Source organism: Schistocerca cancellata, chromosome 8 (genome assembly GCF_023864275.1).
Source record: "Schistocerca cancellata isolate TAMUIC-IGC-003103 chromosome 8, iqSchCanc2.1, whole genome shotgun sequence".
Taxonomy (NCBI): Eukaryota; Metazoa; Arthropoda; class Insecta; order Orthoptera; family Acrididae; genus Schistocerca; species Schistocerca cancellata.
Genome location: NC_064633.1, coordinates 27,103,436 through 27,118,826, shown reverse-complemented (window position 1 = coordinate 27,118,826; position 15,391 = coordinate 27,103,436). Strand labels below are relative to the sequence as shown.

The window sequence follows — 15,391 nt, the reverse complement described above, 5'->3', positions numbered from 1 at the left end:
ACCACAAGAGTGAGAATAAGACAATGAGACAACAAAAAACAGAATGAAAGGAAAAACCACAACAACAACTGAAGGGCAACAAACACTTAGATGGACAAAAGGGGACAGGAAAACAATGAAGACGCAAGAAACAGGTAGAAGAAGTTCAAACAGGAAAGCAGGTTACCATGGCTGGGTGACCATGAGGATAAAAAGGAAAAGCCAGCCACTCTGCAACACATTAAAAGCACCACCTTGAACGCACTAGGGTGGTGGACACACAGGAAATGTGCTAAAACTTAGAGCAAATGATAAAACTCACCCTCACAAATAACACATAAAACTAAAGCTGCTGTTGAGGCACTGTCCCCCAACACCGAAGGTAGGGTGCTGGGAAGGTTAAATGTCTGCCGCAGAGTGGCAAAAAGTGGGCAGTCCAGCAAGAGATGGACAACCGCCATTTGTGAGCCACGGTAACACTGGGGTGGGTCCTTGCGACAGAGGAGATAACCACGCGTCAGCCACGTATGGCCAATTCGGAGCCGACAGAGAACCACAGAGTCCCTGTGAGAGGCGAGCACGGAGGTCTTCCACACATTCGTAGTTTCCTTAATGGCACACAGCTTGTTGTGCATACTGAGGTTATGCCATTCCATCTCCCAAAGCCGCAAAACCTTGTGGGTTAATACTGAACACATGTCAGTTTCAGAGAAGCCAATCTCCATAACCAGTTTCTGTGTAGCCTGTTTGGCCCGCCTGTTGGCAAGTTCATTGCCTGGTATTCCGAAGTGACCTGGGGTCCAGACAAACACCACTGAATGACTGGATCGTTCCAGGGCATGGATGGACTCCTGGATGGTTGCTACCAAAGGATGGTGAGGGTAGCACTGGTCAACAGCTTTTAGGCTGCTCAAGGAGTCAGTACACAGGAGAAATGACTAGCCTGGGCATGAGCGGATGTCCTCAAGAGCACAAGATATGGCCACCAGCTCTGCAGTGAACACACTGCAGCCATCTGGCAATGAGTACTGTTCTATATGTCCTCCATGAACATAGGCATAAGTTGGTGTAAACCACATCATGCCCCAGTACATGTCAATAATCAAGAGTCGCACGGTTAACTGAGTTCTAAGCGAGATGTGAAAGGTTGAGGGGAAGCAGCGGCCTACGTGTACACCATGCAGGTGTTCATGGATGAACCTCAAATATATGTGGTAAAGACTGAGTTTAGGACATAAACACAAATTCCACCTGACACTCGATTATAGTCACTACGGTTCCTGTAATATCCCCTGTAGCCGCAGAGGGCAGTGGCCCACATTGCCGGGAACCAGGTTTCCTGGAGGGCAATGCAGAAAGCAGGTGTAAAGCCTAACAGTAACTCAGCCAAGTGATGGAACGCCGCAACTCCACTGGAGGATGACATTGTGAGTCTGGGAAGGCATGGAACATTCAATGAGGCAGTTTAAGCCTCAGGGTCACCTGCTGCCACCGACTTATTGCCTGAGCAGTCTATATCCATTGTGTCTGAGGGTCCGGCGAGATCTAGGTCCTCAGTGGACGGCAGAATCTCCATCCCATCCTCAGGTGCAGAACTTATAGGTAGCAGTGGTTTGGGTGCCACCACAATTCCATTGGTCTTGGGGATCTTCTCTTTGGGTTCCTCTCCCTGCCCCTTGGGTTTCTCTGGCTAGGAGGGCTTCACTGATCCAGTCTCAGTGACTGAGGATGATCATGAAGTCCTATGACCAGCTGCTTTTCGGCACTTCAGCCACTGGCGGGTGTCATCTTTTCCACTACCAGAAACTGGAGAAGGGAGTGACCCAAGAGACCCCTTACTAGCGAGAGGAGCCGAAGAAAACTCACGCGTCTCCAGCTGAGAAGAGGGGACTGGTGTCCTGATGGTTGGGGAGGGGGTTAGGCAGTGCTCCCGAGGTAGGTGGTATGGGAGCAACAGGGAGGGAAGTGCACCCCACCATCAAGGGGACAGGTGTACTCTTTGGGCTCTGACAGCCGACTGGAACTCGTGGAATTGATGGGACTACAAATGTTCTCATAGCAGCAGCATAAGAGGAGGTCATAGCCACAGGATGGAGGTGCTCCAATTTCCTCTTAGCCTCAGTGTAGGTCAGTCGGTCCAGGGTCTTATATTCCATGATTTTCTTTCTTTCTGTAAAATCCTGCAGTCTGGCAAGCAAGGGGAATGATGCCCTCCACAGCTGACACAGACGGAATGCGGGGCACATGCAGTATTGGGATCCGAAGGACGTCCACAATCTCGACATGTGACGCTGGAAGTACAGTGGGAAGACGTATGGCCAAACTTCCAGCACTTAAAGCACTGCACTGGGGGAGGGATATACGGCTTGACATCTTAGGCAATGTGTCACCCTCGAAGGCCAAGATGAAAGCACCAGAGGAAAACTGATTATCCCTTGGACCCTTATGGACGCGCCGGACAAAATGAACACCTCGGCGCTCTCAGTGCAGCTCGTCGTCAGACTGCAAAAGAAGGTCTCTGTGGAATATAATACCCTGGGCCATATTTAAGCTCTTATGCAGCATGATGGTAAAGGAAACATCCCCCAGGGTGTCACAAGCAAGTAATGCCCGTGACTGGGCAGAGGATGCCGTTTTTATCAAGACTAACCCTGACCGCATTTTGGACAAGCCATCCACTCCCCTCCCCCCTCAAACTTGTCCTCTAAATGCTCAACAAAAAACTGAGACTTCATTCAAACAAATGAGTCCCTATCATCTCTCGTACATATGAGGTACCAGGGCAAATAAGGTTTGCTACCATCCTTAGCCTGGCGTTCCTCCCATGGGGTGGGGAGATCAGAACAGAGAATTATGAATTCCAAACTTCCAGCAATCTATGACATGTAAATGACCAAATGTCCAGTTTTAGATTCCCCATTTCTGGAATCGGCATCTTGGTGGCCAGCTTGGCCAACCAATCAGCTTGTTCATTTCCCGAAATCCCAATGTGACCGAATCTCCAAATGAAAACGATCCGCTGTCCTGCTTGATGGAGGTCACGGACCAGGTCCTGGATAGCCAAAACCAGTGGGTGAGGAGAGCAGCACTCATCTATAGGCTGAGGGCTGCTAAGGGAGTCATTACCAATTAGGATACTCTTGCCAGTACAAGAATGAACACGGCTAAGGGCTAGTTTAATGACCATCAATTCAGCAGTGAAGACATTGCAGCTGTTTGGCAGAGAGTGGAGTTCACTGCATTTTGCATGTATGTACGCAAAGCCTGTTTGTCCATCAACTGTTGAGCCATCGGTGAACACCACTTCCGAACTCAGATACATCTCAAGGACAGCCAAGAAAGCGCGGTGAAAAATCATGGGGTCAATGGAATCTTTCAAAGCAAAGGAGATTTTGAGACAGATCCAAGGACTGGGTACAAGCCATGGGGTGTGATGTCTCCCTGACCAGAGGTGACAGTGGAAGAAGTTGCAGTTCTGAAAAGAGACAACAAATGTAAACTAAGTTCTGGGTCACTGTTGTGAGAGGTGGAGCTCCTTTCCAGCAAAAAGAACACAGTAGTTGGGATGTTCAAGGAAGCTACAAATGTGTGTGGCATAATTCAGAAGCTGTTGTCAGTGACTGATAGGTAATGGAGGGACTACAGCCTTGACTGTTTACAGGGCTAGTTCAGAAGGATCCTGTCACAAGTTGGACCCCACAATGATGAATGGAGTGCAGTATCAGCAATGCTGCAGGTGATGCTGAACCATATGAAAGAGTCCCAATAATCAAGATGGGACAGAATCAGGGCTTTGTAAGGCTGCAAAAGGGTAGCATAATCTGCACCCCAGTTAGTGTTACTGAGGAAGCGAAGTGTAATGAGGTGTTGCCAGCAATTTCACTTAAGCTGGCAGAGGTGGGGAAGCCATGTCAGCTGGGAATTGAAGACTAGTCCCAATAAGTAGTGTACCTCAACTACAAGAAGTACTTGATCGGCTAGGTAAAGTATGATGGTGACAGAAGTGCATAACACAAGTCTTAGTGGTTGCAAACCGGAAGCCACATCTGGCCTCTTGATATGTGAGCTTGTGCAGGGTCTTATACTCCTGGATTTTCTTTTCACACTTAAAAACAGAGCCATGACTGTGCCTTTCATATGGTACCCTGCAGGTGACAGCTCAGCAACACCCATACTAGAGGAGCAATAATAAAAGCAAATATATAAGGAGGGTGATACCAAAGACCCCACAGCTGCACTAGACCATTGATGGCCACCAGAAAGAGGGGTTGTTCAGTACCGAGCCCTGTGGGATGCCATTCGCTTGGATATGGGGGTACTGAGTGAAGCACCCACTTGAACACGGAACTTATGGTATCACAGAAAGCTCTAGACAAAAATCTGGAGTGGACCCCGGAGGCCTCACTCATGTAAAGCAGCAAGAATATGGTGACGCCATGTCATAAGCCTTCTATGGGTAGAAAAAGACAGTGATGAGGTGCTGCCAATGTGCAAAGGCCATCCGGATGGTGGACTCCAGGTGACCCCTATTATCAGCACTGGAGCAGCCTTTGCAAAAACCACCCTTAGATGCATCCAAAAGGTCTGAGACCCAAGGAGCCAACAAAGCTGCTTGCTCATCATGCATTTGAGCAACTTACAGAGAATGTCAATAAGGCTGATTGGTTGACAACTGTCCATCTCTAGTGGATTCTTACCCGGTTTCAGTGCCGGAGCCATCGCGCTTTCTCAACAGTGACATGGGAACTTACCCTCATTCCAGATCCAATTAAAGAGGGCAAGGATGTGATGCTGACAATCCACTGATAGATGTTTCATCATTTGGTTGTGGATGCGTCTGGCCCTGGGGCTGTGTTAGGGCAATGGGCTATGGCTCTGGGGTTCCCATTCACTAAATGGAGCATTATATGGCTCTAGATGGCAGGTGGTAAAAGATAAGAGCTGGTAGTTCTCAGATGAAGATGCGCGAGCATCATGCTCAGTGATAGTGTCTGGATCAGTGTAAATGGCATCTCTTACCCATTAGAACATGCATAACAGAGGAAGGCACTGTCGATAATGATGGCAACGACACTGCAGCTATAGCATTAAGACTGTGTCATTTGTATGAGATTAAGATGCTCATACTTTTTCTGGCCTCTTGATATGTGACCTTGTGCAGGATCTTATACTCCTGGATTTTCTTCTCACACTTAAAAAACGGAGCAATCTGGTGAGCAGGGAGAGTGGAGCTCGCTGCAGTTTACACAGATGGAAGGAGGGGCACAAGCAATGTTGCATGAAACAGACAGCCACAATCCCTGCAGACAGAGGTAGTGATGCAATGGGAAGACATGTCTGAACTACTTACACCTGAAGCATCTCATAGGAAGAGGAACATAGAGTTTCATGTCACACTGGTAGACCGTCACCTTGACCTTCTCAGATAATATATCACCCTCGAAAGGCAAGATGAAGGCCACAATAGCAACTCTGTTTTCCCTTGGTCCCCTATGGACACAACAGACGAAATGCACAACCCGTCACTCTAAGTTGGTCCGCAGTTCATCATTAGAAGGCAAAAGAAGATCGTGGTGAAAGATGACGCCCTTGACCGTATTGAAACTCTTGTGGGGAGTGACAGTCACAGGCATGTCATCCAACTTTTCAAAAGAGAGCAGTGCCTGTGACTGGACTGGAGATGACATTTTGATCAGAAGAGAACTTCCCCGTATTTGTCTTCAATGTTTTCCACAAAAAATAAGGGCTTTGTGTTATGGTCAAAAAGGTGCCCGCATTTCTCCTAATACAGGCCAGGTGTTGGGGAAAGGATTTTGCCCCTTGTTGTTTAGCCCTACATTCCTCCCATGGCAGGGCCAGGATACAGAACACGTTGGGATCGTACTTAGTTACATTATACAAGGCCTTTCCATTTGAAGAGAGTGCTGGGGCTGTGTGATCACTCGACCTCAGGCTTTTATGTTCTAAAAATCTTAAATTAGGCACCTAATATAGGTTCTATCACTTACAAAAATAGGTTATAAAAATCAGCAGATAGGTGACCAAAATCTGACATTTTATTGTCTAGAAAGATAAACAGATTGACAAAAATCGACATTATACAATTGTCTATGTCCATAATTACAGTCACAGTAAATAACTAACACTTTATCTAGATTTTCTGTTGGGAAACTGCATCTCTTGTCTGTTAATACCATCTTATATGCTGAGAATGAGCATTCCACATCAACAGATGTCACTGGAGCATATTTAAATGACGATATTAGGCACAATGGAACTGCACACTCATGTTAAGTTGATTTACCTAATAAGAAGTCAGCCACTGTGCAGAGGGTGGTCAATCTTGGTTTTTTTTGTAGCACTTTCTTTAGTTTCTCACTAACTTTGATACCAATAGAACCTAGGACCTAGTTGATTTTTTTCTGTCACCTCTCTATCAATTGCAGTCAATGATAGGGACCAAAAATGTGTAATGAGATTTTATGTATGGAATGTCGTTGGAAATTGTTGGATCCTTTAGAAGATGCATTTCTGAAGTAATGCTCACTGCCTCCTCCCATCATTTAAGAGCAACATTCTTAATGTCTTCCAAATGCTCACCGTAATATTCCAAGGCCTCTAGCCACATTCCCCAGCGAGTATGTATGGGTTCTGGTGGAAGTGGTATTTGGAAAGTTCCTCTCGAAATAACTGGATCCTTGAGAGTGCTTTAATAAAAACCTTTTTGATGGTTGAAACTAGCTTATTTACAAGTGGAAATTCGAGACTTATCATCTCAGCTACACGATTCATGGCATGGGCAAAACATGTGACATGGAGCAAGGCTGGGTAAAATACTTTCAACAATTTAACAGTAGCAATTATTTCTGCGGCTGCATCAGTGTAGAGTACAAGTACTTTATTTTCATATCTAGACTATTGGGGAAAAGTAATTTGAGGGCTTTAGTAGCAAAGTGAGCAATTGTTTCCTGGTTAGTCTTTTTAGTTCCTTGCTGCAGATCAGATGATATACAGAGCGATGCACCATAAGCAAAGAAACCATTGCGAGTGAGTTGGCTCTTTAATATCAAAAAGCTGAAAGACGCAAAACTAAATTTTAAAGCTTGTTTGGTAGTTAAAGGCTGCTCTCAGACAACACACATAGACAAAAAACGTTATGACTGTAGTGAAATAGGTACTTTAAGATATCCTCTGGCCCTTGCTGTAAAAGAAAATTTATTAACCCACCACATGCATCTGAAGTCCACATAGCTCAAAGGAGGACTGGAGGAAGAAACTTTGTGGTTCCACCAGAGAAAGTCAACACGACACCCCAAGAAAACGGTAAAATTTGGCATGAAAAGGCATGTGTATGGTCTTAAACACAGCAGATACTGTTGGAAATCAGCACTTACATACAGCATTAACAAAGATGGACATTGGGTTGCAGTGAAAAGAATATTTAGATATTTAAAAGAAACTGTTGATTACAAATTAAAATACTGTAAAACAGGATGGCTCTAAGCACTATGGGACTTCACATCTGAGGTCATCAGTCCCCTAGACTTAGAACTACTTAAACCTAACTAACCTAAGGACGTCACACACATCCATGCCCAAGGCAAGATTCGAATCTGCAACCGTAGCAGCACCGCGGTTCTGGTCTGAAGTGCCTAGAACCCCTCAGCCACAGGGGCCGGCTGTACGACAGGAATCTAGAACGTTATAGTGGTAGCTGTTTCAAGTTGATAGGAGGATTAATACCTTGATCTTTCAAGAAACAAAGAATAGTGGCTTTGAGTATTGTTGAAGGTGAGTATATGGCATTGTCTTTCACCATACAAGAAGTGTCATGGTTAAGGACTCCAATGGATGAAACTGAGCCACATACAATTATTGGATATAGACAATGCTCAATACAAATCGTCAGCATTGACCAATGACACAGGAAACATGCAGCAAATGCCATAACCACCTTGTTCAAAGACTTAATGCTGCCATTTTTATTATTCGAATAATATCTGAAGTAAGTCGTTGTTCGACACGAAAGTTAGTCTACTTTTCTTATTTTAATTCGCTTATGTCATATGGTATTATATTTCGGGGTAACTCTTCCACTCTTAAAGGGTATTTTTGGCTCAGAAACGGGCAGTTTGGGCAATAAGTGGTGTAAGTTCATGAGCCTCTTGTCAACCCCTGTTCACTAGTCTGGGTATTCTGACATTGGCCTCTCAAACTCTTTTGCAGAAAGATGTGCAGTACACTGTTGCAGCCATTTTCAATAAGCTACCACAAGTATTCGAAAATCTTAGCAGTAATCCACGAGCTTTCAAATCAAAACTGAAGAGTTTTCTCGTGGGTCACTCCTTCTATTCTGTTGAGGAGTTCCTTGAAAAATTAAGCTGATTCTTATGTTATATTGTTGATTGTGTTTACTTAAATTTATGGCTTGACTTTTTTTGGGTTCATGAACATTTTATTTTTATCTGTTATTACTTTTATGTTGTAATTTCATGTACTGACACATTCCATGACATTGGAGATTTGGTCCTCAATTTGGTCCTACAGAACTTGACGTGTAAATAAATAAAGAAAAAATTTAAGACTACAACATGATGTTATTGGCATTTTTTCCCCCAAATTGGCTAAGGTTCAGATCAGTCTGTCATCTGAATCAGGTTTTTTTATTATCACATTCCTGGGCTTTAACTCAAATCCAAAATGTCACCTTCCACCTAACCTAGACTTCAGCAAAGCTATAGATCAGTCTGTCACCACAAACAGTTTTTTAACTGTCATACTCATTGGCTTTGCCAACTAACAAAAAAACTGTGGATATATGCACCAATAGGTGATGCAACAGCAGCCACTGACATTACATCACTGGCCAAAGTTGACAACTCTTATCAAACATTCCTCTCGACCCCGATTATTGAGCCAATCAGCATGTTTTTGTGACAATGTGGGAGCAACCAAGCTAGCTCACAACCAAATAAAAGGTGTAAAATCCAAACACATTGATATGGTGCACCATTTTATTAGGTATCATCTAAAACAGAAGGATATTACTATAAACTATTTCTGTACAGAGGAAATGCTTTCCGATTTATTGACCAAGCCACTCAGTAAAGACAAATTTCAGAAATTCGTAAAACTGTATTGTTTAACAACATAACATTCCATCTACTGTGCTCTGAGATGGTGCAGAGTTCAAAGATTATTGTGAGCACATTAGGATACTGTCTACAAAATATTTGTCATGTTGGCAGTGAGTTTATGTGTATAGATCTCTCTGTCTGTTATATGCATTCCCAGGCATCTATGCTAGATGTTCTGTGTTTGTACGCCTTTGTATAGTGCCAGAAACTCATCAAATATAGTAACACATACGTAATCAATCATAGTGTTTCTCTGTCAACATTATTTTATTGTGCAAATAAGTAATCCAAGATATATTCTATCTCTTTATGCATCACCTGCAAAGCTAACAAGCATTTAAACCAGTACCAATACACTGGGTGCCAGCTTTGTATCTATCTTGGCTACGATTCTGAGTTTACTATGCTGTTCACATGTGCATACCTACATTCCTATTTTCTTATTCATTACTATATCCACTCCTGCATTAACCCAATTTCATAATCCTGTACTGACCAGCCCAGAAAACCCATTTGTCTTGCCACTGTCCTTCACTAGTTTCTACCAAGTCTACCTCTCTTATTACATTCTCTAATCTATGTACCCGGTTAAAGGATCTAATATTCCACACTCCAATCCACACCAGTTTAGTTCTTCCTGCTGACTACACCCTCCTGGTTTGAACAATGTAACAGAATGAAAAGACTCAAATTTAAGCTGATTAATAAATGATAGGCTCCACTGTCAGCAAAAGATACATAACAAAGATCCGGGCAATGCTGCAAAACTATTAATCACAAATTTTTCTGTTAAGTTTCGTAAGTAGGCAGGAATATACTGCTTTCTTCAACATGAATACCACATAGGGATATCAAAACTGGGATTACACTGGTGTGCACTAGCTATCATAGTTCCCCATTATAGTGTTTAAAGGGATACAAACAGTTGCCAGCCACTATAGGCTAATTCAGCACATATTTTCAACACAGAGACCCAAACTCACCTCTTGAAGTATTGTGCTTCTTCGGTGGAACTTCAAACTCATCCTGTGATTCCCAGTCATCTGATGATTGTCCATTGTTCGTGGTATGTGAAGAATATTTGTTGGTCGTCACAACGTTGTTGCTAATATTTGAAACGTAAATAAATATAATTACTACAAAAGTCTGACAGCTGTTGTTATCTTACAACCATAATACCGAAACTAAACTAACCTATTTGCGTAAGTCAGTAATTCGTTGTCATCCTTCTTATGAGCTGGCAATTCATCACAGGAATCTATTGATATCTTTTTAGAAAAATATGTGCCTAGTGTCGTCTGCGCTCTTTTCTGCTGCTCTGAAGTTATAGAACTCTTCTTTTTGAAAACAAACTTGCTACTCATTGCACAGTATTGATCGGAACATTTGAACTAGTGATGTCCAAAACGTAAACCACAACAAAACAGTGCATGTGATGTATATACATCAATAGAAATTGGCTTTAAAAGACACAAGTAGACGTACAAGCACGGACAACTCTCATACACTATTACACGCTGACACAACAGTGTTTCTGTTGAGTGTTGTGGAACCATACATCACATGTAATCATAAACATCGTTGACTTTGAGCGCCGAAAACGAGAGCGCCTTTACTTGCACTTCTTTGGTCAGAGTGATAGTTTGTGGTCTGTTTATATTCTTCATAGTTCATACTTCATTTGTTTACTTTGAATTTTTTTGTATCAAAACGTTATCTGTATTCGCAGTGTAAGATTATATTAAACCCCCTTTACACCGAAGCGGACACAAGAGAAGGCGCATTCGCAAATAACGCGCAGGGAATTCACTTGTATGCACCGTCATTGACTTGTACCAACAAATAAACATTTATGAAGGAGCTGAGCTGACGGAAGAGAACTCACATCGAACCATGAGCTCGAGCTGTGAATGGCGTACAGCGCGTTAGTCGCGATTGACAGCAGAAACTTATAACGTGACGTATGATATCTCAAGATCTGTATGTATATGCGAAATGCGTGGAGCTAGTCCACTTAACACTGTATTTGCACTCCCAGCTTTCCTTAGCATTAGCCCAAAACCTTGCAAGTATATCGGACGCTTTACCCTGGGTTCTTGTTATAACTGAGGAGCACACTTAAAAGCAGAATACTAATTGTAAATGGCCAACATAACCTGCAGAAAGGCTAGAATATAAATCCTGATAATTAACAACCGGAGACATTTACGTTAGTGACTGTTTAGCATTTCAAAAAATGGTTCAAATGGCTCTGAGCACTATGGGACTTGCCTGCTGTGGTCGTCAGTCCCCTAGAACTTAGACCTACTTAAACCTAACTAACCTAAGGGCATCACACACATCCATGCCCGAGGCAGGACCGTAGCGGTCGCGCGGTTCCAGACTGTAGCGCCTAGAACCGCTCGGCCACTCCGGCCGCCTTTCGCATTTCAACAGCTTCTTTATGTGACATAGTGTCTGATCTGTTGTACACTCCACCGTTTGTCGTTGATGTCGCCTAAGTTCCGTTCCGTTCAGTTGACATGTGAATCGGATTTTACCGATCGTCCGCTAGGCGGGGAAACAAGTTAGCAGTCGCGTAGTAAGGCTATGCCAGAATGTTTATGGAAGACAATCTTCGTAGACGGCTTTTAATAAAATTCGAAATGCGCGCTTCCGACAATCTAAGATATTTCTACTACACTCTTCGTGTAAGTAATGTAGAAGCTTTGCTTGTCCATTGTCATCTCGACACTGCAGACGACGCCAACGTTCCCCGCGAACGTCAAAAACTTCCGAGAATCCTCCTACACAACATTTGCGTTGTATTCCTTCCTCGTCTTTACGGCTTACAATCAAATTGTCAGTGTTACGAAACAAAGATAATAGTCATTGACGACAAAAGAAAATCGCCAGAGTCTGCATTCACTTGTGGTCAGTGATCCGTAGAAGTAGAAGGGATGGTTATGTTCACGTCGAACAATGTCTGTTATAAAGTGTTTTATTAGAGTGTTTCCGTTCAGTCGTAAGATACGACATTTAGTATCATATAATGCAAATGAACTGCTTCCAAATAATTCGAGTAACTGGAAAGTATCGGCATCATCGAACTTTCAACAAGACAGAGAGAGAAAAAACACCGTTCATAGTAGGAAGGGCCTGGTCTTGACAGCATGCGTTGGCATTGGACTGGGTTATGTATTTCGAACAAGTCGTCAGGATGTGGGAATTTTACCTTTTCCCTCAGTGTGTGCTGCAGCTATAGATGACAGTGGCAGAGGAAAGGGAAAAATGACTCCACGATTTATGCATAATTTCATTGCTGATATTGTTGACCAGGTGGCACCATCGGTTGTGTACATTGAAGTGAAAGATAGTAGAAGGTACGTTTGTCTCGAAAATTTTAGTAGAAGGAGACATAAAATATATTGATAAGTCTGTCAAGGTAAGAAAAATATTTAAATACGATAGTCTCAAGCATATCAATTGGTATAACATAATTGCTGGCTGTGTTTGTGTATTGCTGGAAACATGTTTATGTGACTTAAGAATGAAAGCATCACCTGTTTGTCACTTAGGGAAATACAAAAACCTCAGTGTACTTGTAGTAGCTTTCTTTAAGATCCGTCTGCTGAGCATTCGTTGCGGGATTCTAAATGTTACAGGCCTACTTTTCGAAATGTGAATACGTTCCTGAAATATCATCAAAAATTAACAAGAAGGCTTACGTAAAATGAAATAATATACACACCTGCTTAATTTCTCTGCAGTCGACTGCGATGTCATGAGACATTATTTGTTCCGTAAGATTATTTGTACCACACTTCTCTAAGTTCCTTTCATGTTCGATGTTTCTGCTCCGTTACCAATTTACACTTGCCATATATAATCCAGAAATACGTCCATAAATATCAATATTAGTATATCAGTAGTAGTTGGTATTGGTTGGTACAAAATTAGCCAACGGCAGCATCGTCTGCCCTTAATACACGGTGCCGTTAAGTGAAATTGTTACTACTGTGGTCATGAGTGTTAGCTCCCCACCGTCTCCTGCAATGAATTTTTGATATTACAAGCCCCCAGAGAAAGATGTAACCATAACCACACATTTTTTGCACACTAACTTAAGTTGCCTACCAAAGAACATTTTGCCTTTATTGAGCAACAAAAACAATATCCAATGCAAAATCTCACATCTCTGCTGTGAAAGCTTCAAGCACTGTGAGACATAGTGAGTAGTTTTCCATTGCATTACGCGTTACACCCCCGCACCCGCACCCCTCCCCAGTTGAAGTGGAAAGCCATCTGAAAAATGTTGCTTAAAAAAGTGGTTATGCAGACCTGATTATCCCTGTCAGTCAGAGGTGGTTTCAGAAACCGAAGCCAGTAATGTCTGCTCAGGTAGCAGGCAGAGGCACAAGGTTAGGCATTTGTAGAAATGGATATGCTGATTTAAGTCTGTTTAGAGACACTGCGCAGGTTTGTCATTTAATAACAAAGAGAGTATTCTGCCCTCTCTTCTCACCTGGTGTGGATCAGTGTATGGTGCTTGAAGTACTAGTTGGACAGCATCTGCTCATAACAGCACACGCATACAGCTTTGCAAGTTCTGATGTACGTGTCAAACAAAGTATGGAGATGGTTTGCGGGTGAATGAACAATGAAGTCACACAAATTTACAACAAAATGTGGTAGATTAACATCTGATGGATGTGTAGTAATCAGGTCAGCAAATTCACATGGTATACGCAGTGATTCACCATAAACCATTTCAGCTGACAATACTTAGAGATCAATCTTATATCTATGTCTACCCCCATGAGCCTCCTTATGGAGGCTGCTCCTGTTATCGCTCTCTTTTCTGCTCTGTTTTTTTCCATTCACAAATGGTTTGTGGGAAGAACAAGCTTCATGTAATCTGTAATTTCACAGAGATCATTTTATGGGATGTGTGTTGTGTGACTCGTCTGGGTTTGTGCACTCCAAATTTCAACAGTAAAACTTTGTGACACACAACCCCTCAAGAAAGAAAACGGAAAAGAAAAAAACTGAAACAGAGAGAGAGAGAAAGAGAGAGCATCCATTAAGAGAATATTCTCCACCTAAAGGCTTGTTTGGTCATAATTAAGAAATTATTTTGCAGAGAAAAGACCTAAATTCTACTTTAAAGTCATTACAGTTCTGTATACAGACAAGTTGTTTATTTGAAATGTAAATGTTATTTAACTGTGTTTCTTATATTTCAAGAAGGGTTAAAACACAGTATTAATCAAATAAATTCTTGTGGCAGTAAATAATGCCATCACTAAATATAATGGCTCTTTTTATTTTGTGTGAGGCTAACTATGTAACATTTCATATGTTAATTATATATAGTTCTGTTTTATTGGGCTTTGTGGCTGTTTTGTAATGGGCTTTCCAAAAAAGTGCATGATCTACATTGGGCCTGGTTAAATTACAACCACCCTGGTTGAGAGTGTACGTAAACAATCCTGTGCTGTGCAGTGGATCTTCTGTGTCTCTTCCACTAAACCTGACCAGACTGATGAACAATACTCAAGACACAGTTGGACAAGTGTTTTGTAAGCCATTTCTTTTCTTGATAAATTGCATTTCTTTATTATACTGCTAATGAAACTACGTCTGAAATCTGCTTTTACTGCTATTTGTTTAATGTGGTCATTCTGCTTTAGGTCACTCTGGATGGTTATTCCTAGGTATTTTGCAGTTGTTACTCTTTCCAGTGGTATGTCACCATAGTGGAAAGAAACGGCATGTATTTATGTGCAATATGCATTAGGGAAGCATCCAGTTCAACCTGTCTAGTTTGACCCATAATGTCATCAGTATGGCAGGAACATGTACTTCCAGCATATACGTAATGGCAACCATTTTGTCACTATGTACTCATACCAACAAATGCGAACAAAAATAGAGAGACACAAAAATGTCTGACTCCAACAATAAAATGAAACTAACAGGACAAACGTAGGTTTAGTGCAGGGACAAGCTAAATATATAGCAATACAAAACAGATATTACAAATTTAAAAAAAGTCTGACCATATGACATAATCCTGTAACACTAAAACCAGCAGGAATGATACACTCAGCTAGTTGTATATAGCTGAAATGAAGCCCTCAATACCACAAAACCAACACGTGCATCTCCCAGCATCTCTTGGCAAACCATTAATAGGAAAAACCAGAAACTTCACATACCCACATAACTCATAAACCACAACCGAAACCAAAAACCCCAACAGCTCCAAAACCCAGAAACCCCCATATTCTCTA

At 42.2% G+C, this 15,391-nt stretch overlaps 2 protein-coding genes across 4 annotated transcripts in view; one reads left to right on the top strand and one right to left on the bottom strand.

Annotated features, from left to right (window-relative positions):
• LOC126094677 (Bloom syndrome protein homolog) overlaps positions 1-10,686 on the bottom strand; it is a 207,352-nt gene extending 196,666 nt beyond the window's left edge. For all 3 annotated transcript variants that reach the window (XM_049909187.1, XM_049909188.1, XM_049909189.1), the window contains exons 1-2: positions 10,311-10,686; positions 10,100-10,221 (exon numbers count right to left, since the gene is read on the bottom strand). In XM_049909187.1, the coding sequence (XP_049765144.1) occupies positions 10,100-10,221; positions 10,311-10,480 (292 nt within the window). In that variant the 5' untranslated portion in view covers positions 10,481-10,686. The remainder of the gene's footprint in view (positions 1-10,099; positions 10,222-10,310) is intronic.
• A 1,325-nt stretch (positions 10,687-12,011) lies between these two features.
• LOC126095051 (serine protease HTRA2, mitochondrial) overlaps positions 12,012-15,391 on the top strand; it is a 247,630-nt gene continuing 244,250 nt past the window's right edge. Inside the window, exon 1 of the mRNA XM_049909731.1 lies at positions 12,012-12,478. Coding sequence (XP_049765688.1) covers positions 12,078-12,478 — 401 coding nt within the window. The 5' untranslated portion in view covers positions 12,012-12,077. The remainder of the gene's footprint in view (positions 12,479-15,391) is intronic.